Source organism: Somniosus microcephalus, chromosome 11, assembly GCF_052327205.1.
Source record: "Somniosus microcephalus isolate GS21.2 chromosome 11, FLI_Smic_1.0, whole genome shotgun sequence".
In the NCBI taxonomy this organism is placed as follows: Eukaryota; Metazoa; Chordata; class Chondrichthyes; order Squaliformes; family Somniosidae; genus Somniosus; species Somniosus microcephalus.
This window is the reverse complement of record NC_140997.1, coordinates 69,063,550-69,071,062: the sequence shown is the minus strand read 5'-3', so window position 1 is coordinate 69,071,062 and position 7,513 is coordinate 69,063,550. Positions and strand designations below refer to the sequence as shown.

The window sequence follows — 7,513 nt, the reverse complement described above, 5'->3', positions numbered from 1 at the left end:
CCCACACAGGAAAGTAAAAAAGCTTACCTTTTAGGGCTTCTTCACGTCCCAATCTTCTTCCGGCCTGCTTTAGTCTGGCAGGAATCCCAATCAGGCCCAATTTAAAATTGGGGATTCAGAGGCCAATGACATCATTAGGCCCGAATCTGGATTTTAAAGAAGGACGATCACCCCACTCAGCTTCAGGTGGGTGTCTTTGCCACCCGCAGAGCAGAACAGGTTAAAATCAGGATTGTTGGGATCCAGGTGGGAAGGGGGCAAGGTGTGTCACCCAGGGCATTCTAGATGGTTTTCCACTGGGCAGTTCAGGTGAGAATTACCCTCCCCTCTGAAGTTTTGTGCCGGTATGAAATTGTTAAAAAATTGTCACCATGACAACAGTTTGGACTATTTTAAGCCGAACATGTCTGCCCTGCCTCACCCTATACTCCTATGGAAGTACTCATCATTTCTAACAGGCACTTACTTTAAAAGGTCATTTGTTTCGTCACCCAAAGGAAATGGCTTGCTGCACATTTCTGCCACTACAATCATCGGTGATAAATAATATATCGTTTTCTGGGCCAAACTGCTTAAAAATTTGATCAAGTTCTGATAGGTCAGTCTGTCAGACCAAACAACTTCAAAAAGTGGCCAAAAGCTAATCGATAATTCCATGTTGCAGTTAAGGCTTCCCAGTTTTCACAAGTACTTCTCCGCTGACATTCTCAGGATTTTGACAAGCTTCTTCGTCTCTCGTCAATGTAGCTTAAAGAGAGACAGAAAGAATGTTGTGGCTTCTGCTTAAAGTTCATATTAATGCTCAAGGTGCCCATCACAGTATGAAATCGTCCTTCCAAAGTAGGATTATACACAAGAGGGTAGACGTTCCACTTTGGGCCCAATTGGCGATCTGCGAATTGCGCTAGTTTTGAGAAGCTTTTTCCCTCAAGTTTCCGCTCAAACTCAGTTGCATATTGCCGAACGTAAAATCTCCCATGAACCAGTGCAATCGGGCAGCATTTTAGAAGGTTTTTAAAAAAAAAATTACTCCAAAAAAATTCCTTGATATATTTAAGAGTGGTAACCTGGTGCAGTTTGACTAATACAGCTGAAAATGGGCTTATCAGTACAGGAAACTCTTTTTTATCTGACACCGACAGGACCGGCGTGGTGTCGGTTGATCAAAAAGTCCAGATTACAGAGAGGTATACTTACCAAGGTACGAGAGCCCCGTACACGGCCACAGTTGCAGGAGCCCCGGTTACACGGCACTTGTGCAGGAGTCCCGGTTACACGGCCACAGATCCAGGAGTCCTTGTTGCACGGCCACAGGTGCAGGAGTCCCTGTTACATGGCCACAGATCCAGGAACCCCGGTTACATGGCCACTAATATATAATAAACCTTACCTGAACCTACTCCTGAATTTTGCCAGTTAAGAGAGATTTCTGGATATTTAGGTACCGGTTAAAAGAGTCCAGCGCCTGTGAGTAACCTCATTTTAAATAACTGAAAATGACTTTAAAAACTATACAGAACCATTTGCTAGTTACATTGGTGTACAGTAGTCAGTTTCTTAGTACATTAAAAAAATTATATTTAATAGCTTTTAAAACATGCCCATTGATGGCCTTGCACCTAAAAAAAAGCTTACTTTGTAAGAGCCTCCTTGAAGGCCCACAAATGGATGCAATTAGTGGAAACTCACTGGTGATTCATCTGATCTGGGGATGTGGCCCATTTTTGTGGGCGGGGCCTGCTTCTAGCGCGACTTTTTTTAAACCAGCGCAAAAGATCGCGGAAACTCGAGTTGCGCCGGGCGTAAATTGTGCTTAAAATTTGATGATCTTTTTGCGCTAGTTTCGTCAATTTCGGGCGAATTGCACCGAAAAATAACCCAGCGCAACCGAGCAGAAATTCCAGGCCCAGGCCTCAAATAGTTTAGCATTTCTGAAACATGCCCAACGCAACCCTGGCAGAAGTGTGGCAGAAAGGCACGGGTCCCGGCCCATGCTGGGAGTTCCTGCTCGGCCTTGTAAGGGTGGGAGCTTCCCACGGGTCGGTCCCGGCTGCCAGACACCTGATGGAAGGTGGGATGCTGGTACTCTTAGTGAGGTGAGGTGTGCCCACCTCCAGAAGGATGCAAGTGGGCCCCAGTGGCAGGGTCCAGGCCAGGGAAGTAAGCTATACCCATGAAGTTAAGATAATTTTTTTTTAAATCATCAGCTCCCATAGAAAGAAAAGAAAGACTTGCATTTATATAGCGCCTTTCATGACCACTGGACATCTCAAAGCGCTTTACAGCCAATTAAGTACTTTTTGAAGTGGAGTCACTGTTGTAATGTAGGAAACGCTGGCAGCCAATTTGCACACAGCAAGCTCCCCCAAATTGCAATGTGATAATGACCAGATAATCTGTTTGTTATGTTGGTTGAGAGATAAATATTGGCCAGGACACTGGGGATAACTCCCCTGCTCTTCTTCGAAATAGTGCCATGGGATCTTTTACGTCTGCCTGAGAGAGCAGACAGGGCCTCGGTTTAACGTCTCATCCGAAAGACGGCACCTCCAACAGTGCAGCACTCCCTCAGCACTGCACTGGAGTTTCAGCCTAGATTACCAATTGTTTCTAGGGGGCGGGTGGGCGGAGGCAAGACCAGGAACTCCCCCACCCTGGAATAAGTGCAGGCACTAGGCTTTCCAGCAGCGTGGGGCTGGCGAGTACCTAAGGAGTGTTCATAGTGGTGCAGGTGTCCACTGGGGCTATTCTAGCAAGGTGCCCTTCCATTGATCCGGTGGGGTCAACACTGCAGGGCACTAGTGGTTGTGATCTTGACTTCACTGCCAGGATTGCAGACTGTGCAATTTCAGGGCCCTTTTCAGGACACCAAAAGAACCAAGATTGTTTCCTGCTTTATTTATCGCAAGGAAAAGATCAAAACGTACATTATTTTCTGGTGTAGCAACACATAATTAAAAACTATGTGAAGGAATGACTCGAGAGAAAATGGAAAATGCATTGCCTGAAATCAATTGAGAGATAACTTAATTTTTCTTTAGGTAAATAAAGCAACCGCAATACACCAAAAAGTTTAAAATGACAAATTGCCTTGTAGTACATGAATGTCTGAATAAACTTTTCTTTCTTTCCCAGCCAACATACTCACAGTAATCATCCTTTCTCGGTTGGTGGCTCGGAGACAGAAGTCCTCCTACAATTATCTCCTGGCACTGGCTGCTGCAGACATACTAGTCCTTTTCTTCATTGTCTTTCTTGATTTTCTGCTTGAAGACTTCATCCTAGGCCGACAGCTGCCTCAAGTACTGGACAAAATAATTGGAGTCCTAGAATTCTCTTCCAATCACACATCTATTTGGATAACTGTTCCTTTAACCATTGATAGATACATTGCTGTCTGTCACCCACTGAAGTACCATACAGTGTCCTATCCTGCACGTACTCGGAAAGTCATAGTGAGCGTGTATGTCACATGTTTCTTGACCAGCATACCATACTACTGGTGGCCCAACATCTGGAGTGAAAACTATACAAGTACTTCCATGCACCAGATCCTGATCTGGGTCCACTGCTTCACTGTATACTTAGTGCCATGTTCAATTTTCTTTGTTCTGAATTCAATTATTATTCACAAACTTAAAAGGAAATGTAACTTTCGCATGCGGGGCTACTCCACGGGGAAGACAACAGCTATTTTGCTCACTATTACGACCATATTTGCAATACTCTGGGCACCAAGAATGGTGATGATTCTCTACCACCTCTATGTATCGCCTATAAGTAATGGTTGGTTGGTGCACATAGTGTCAGACATAGCCAACATGCTTGCTTTGCTGAACACAGCCATCAACTTCTTCCTTTATTGCTTTATCAGTAAACGTTTCCGCACAATGGCAGCTGGCACACTGAAGGCCTTAATGAAGTGCCAGAAACAACCAGTGCAATTTTATACAAACCACAACTTCTCAATCACCAGCAGTCCATGGATCTCCCCTGCCAACTCCCACTGCATCAAGATGCTTGTGTACCAATATGATAAGGACGGCAAACCTCTGAAGATATCACCATGAGCTGGAAACGCATTGGCTAAGTGGAAAACATTTCTGATGGCTGAGTTGTTATTTGACGATCACAATGCCTGGTCATTTAATGTTCAAATAATTTGCATAATTTAATGTTAACTTCTGCCTCTTCCACCATTTTAATCCGATTTTGCTCACCTTTAAGGCATTAGTAACTTCTGCACATATGGCATTAACAGCATTGTCTCCAAGAGCAAATTAACAATGACATGCAAGTTACTGTGAGATCTTTACATGAATAATGGAGCAAAAAAAATAATGTGTGGAAGAGAATGGTGCAAAAGAATAACAGACTGCAAAAAAATGACTTAGTGCTTAATTTACAATCACTTGTACCAAAAGATTGTATGCCACGTATACTCTAATCAGTAATATTTTATGGTACAAATTCTGTGGAGTGGAAGTACGGTACAGGCTTGTAGTATCCAATTCAGTAGGATCCTTCAGCACAAATATAGGAGGGTGTTTTCTGCAAACGTATTATTAACATATTCAATTTATCATGTTTTGTGAATCATTTAGGGATGTACTCAGGTGAAATATTTGAGTAAATGTGAATTCTATGTTGCCCAGTCTGTTTTAATTGGAATTTTTAGACACATTTTTTCCCTGTAAATTCTGAGGAATTTGCTTTAACAGTTAAAAAGGGTAGACATAGATCGAGCCTTTTATGGTGTTTGTTCCAAAAGGTAAAGTTAATTAGTAACAGTTCACAGCTGATCATAGAGCAGTACACAACAATTTATATTATCGATTGTTTAACGAAGGGGGAAAAAATCTATTCAATTCCAGAGAATGTATCTAATAATTGTACAGACTTTGTACACAAAAGCAAAGCGATTGTTACTGACTGGTTATCCTGAATATGTGAGTTTATTGAACTTTTAGAAACAATCAACAAGAAACAGTTAGTCAGCAAACACAAATTGCACTTCGAAGTCTTGAGATGTGTTTGTTCTACAAACAGCACTTCAGACCTTTGCTGAAACACAGGTTTTGTAATTGTGAGCTATTAGCAACATTGTGAAGATTAATATTACTGAGCATTTTATAATTAGACACAGACGAACTCAAGAGTAGTTCCAGTCTGTGCTACAACATGCTTATCTGCATTTCATTTATATAATAATTCTGCAATCGTATTTTTAAAAAGTTGAAATTGTGCAGAATGGGTGTGGTTTTTAGTACCACAGATGATGACAGCTCCACATTGTATTCCTTATTCAAAACATCCAACTGACAGAAATAGAACTTTAAACACTTGTTTGTAACAAAGTAAATAATGGTTGTATTGTGAATGCGCTGTGATTGTTGAACACTATTATTCTTGCTTACAATACTTTGCACAATAAATTGAAAAGAATGCTAGCTGATAGGTTTTACATGTTCACTAAATGTTAAATTTCCACCTATAGGCTAATATTAGTAGCTTAAATGCTTTTACTGCCTTAATTATAAACATTATCTGGGATTGGGCTTCTCATAAGCTACTTCTTATTGTTAAGAAACCAACCAAAGCCTACACTAGCCACAGGATACACTGGACCAGGTTTAGTTGCTGTTGTTTCAGTAATGCTTTTCCTACATTTAAATCCATTTCAAATTAAAATGTGCTTTGTTTGTGTTTTGTTTTCTATAATTATTTTATTCCAGGTGATGTCCAAAGTTGTTCAAAATTGATTGTGTGAATTTACTCTCTGATCTGTCTCTTATGTCTGTTTATGTACAGCAAGATCTGCTTTTGTTGATTTTTTCAGTATTTATGAGGAATGATTTCAAAAGGCATATTTGAATTTTTAAAAAAGAACCTGACATTTGGTTATCTCTCCATTGCAAGTCACTGTGTCGAAGCACATCGTGAATTCTTTTCTAAATAACTGAAATAGTCTGTTTAAATTCTGTACATTCAAACAGAAAATACAATCCTGTAATATGCCTGGATCTAACTTTTTAAATATTTTATACTATGGAAGTGTTGAACGGAAAGTAAAATGGCCAGTATTATACTACATAATATCACAATATTGGCAAAAGTGAAGAAGAGAGAGACAGTATTCTTTCCAATTGTTGTCACAACACTATAACAAGGGAATGGTAGCAGAGTGGTTATGTTACTGGGCTAGTAATCCAGAGGCCTGGCCTAAATGCTCTAGAGACAGCTGGGAAATTTTAATTCAATTAATCAATAAATCTGGAATAAAAAGCTAGTATCAGTAATGGTGACCATGAAACTATCGGATTGTCATAAAAACCCATCTGGTTCACTAATGTCCTTGCCAGCAATGCCCACATCCCATGAATGAAATATAAAAAATCATCTTAAAATGGATTGTAAAAAAATGAAACTCAAAGAAAATATGGCATAAAAATATGATTGTGAACATTTTCATTACCAATCAGTGATGGAAAGGGTATAGCAATATCCTTAAGGTCCTAATAGCTGGGGCTTTATTATTAGGATACAAACACCATAGATATCAAAAAGTTCCAGCTATCAGCATATTAGAAATTGATAAATAAAACACCAGCTATAGAGATGGAAGGGAAAGAGCCATAAACAAATTATCCAAAAATATCATGTTACAATGTACCTTCTTCCTTCATAGATATTACCTAATATTGCTGCTCCTATATACTTCAAACAGGCATTTTATAGAAATTAGTCTTTGAATTAAATTACTAAGTTACTGTATCACATGGTGTTATGAAGAAAAAATACACAACAAAAGATGTATTGAATGAAAATTTGTTAGTCGACTATTTAAGATATGGGACTTGTGCATTAAAATAAAATGTATAAACATTTAATACTGAATTGATTTAATTTATGAATACAATATAGTTGACAGTTGTATGTGTCTAAACGTTTTTGTTAAGTACATATTTTAATGCATTGTATTTTACAGTGTAGAATATATACGTATTGTTTTTTTAAATAAAGTGTTGGAAAGAAAGAATGAATTTGCATTTATATAGCACCTTTCACGACCTCAGGACATCCCAAAGCAATTTACGGCCAATTTTGAAGTGTAGTCACTATTGTAATGTAGGCAAATGTGGCATTCAATTTGCACAGAGCAAGATCTCACCAAACAACAATGAGATTAATGGCCTGATCATCTATTTTTTGCTGTTTTAAGGAACAATCTATGTCCAAAACATCGACTAATTTGTGTTCTCGACAGATGCTGCCTAACCTGCTGAGTGTCTCCAGCATTTTCTGCTTCTGTTTTTGATTTCCAGTGTCCGCAGTATTTTGCTTTTGTTGATGATGTTTGGGGTGGAAAATTGAGAAACAAATTACAAAAGAATTTCACTATAGTTTCTTTCCATTAAATAGTGAAATAAAAAGAGAAAGAACTTGCACTTATATAGCACCTTTCACATCCTCAGGTTGTTCCAAAGTGCTTCATGGCTAATGAAGTACTTTT

General features: G+C 39.2%; 1 protein-coding gene across 1 annotated transcript; it reads left to right on the top strand.

Annotated features, from left to right (window-relative positions):
* Positions 1-3,119: 3,119 nt before the first annotated feature.
* gpr139 (G protein-coupled receptor 139) lies at positions 3,120-6,941 on the top strand (the record flags this gene model as incomplete). The annotated part of the gene is made up of 1 exon (XM_086002248.1): positions 3,120-6,941. A coding segment is annotated over one exon (951 nt), but the record flags the coding sequence as incomplete, so codon positions are not given.
* Positions 6,942-7,513: the final 572 nt, after the last annotated feature.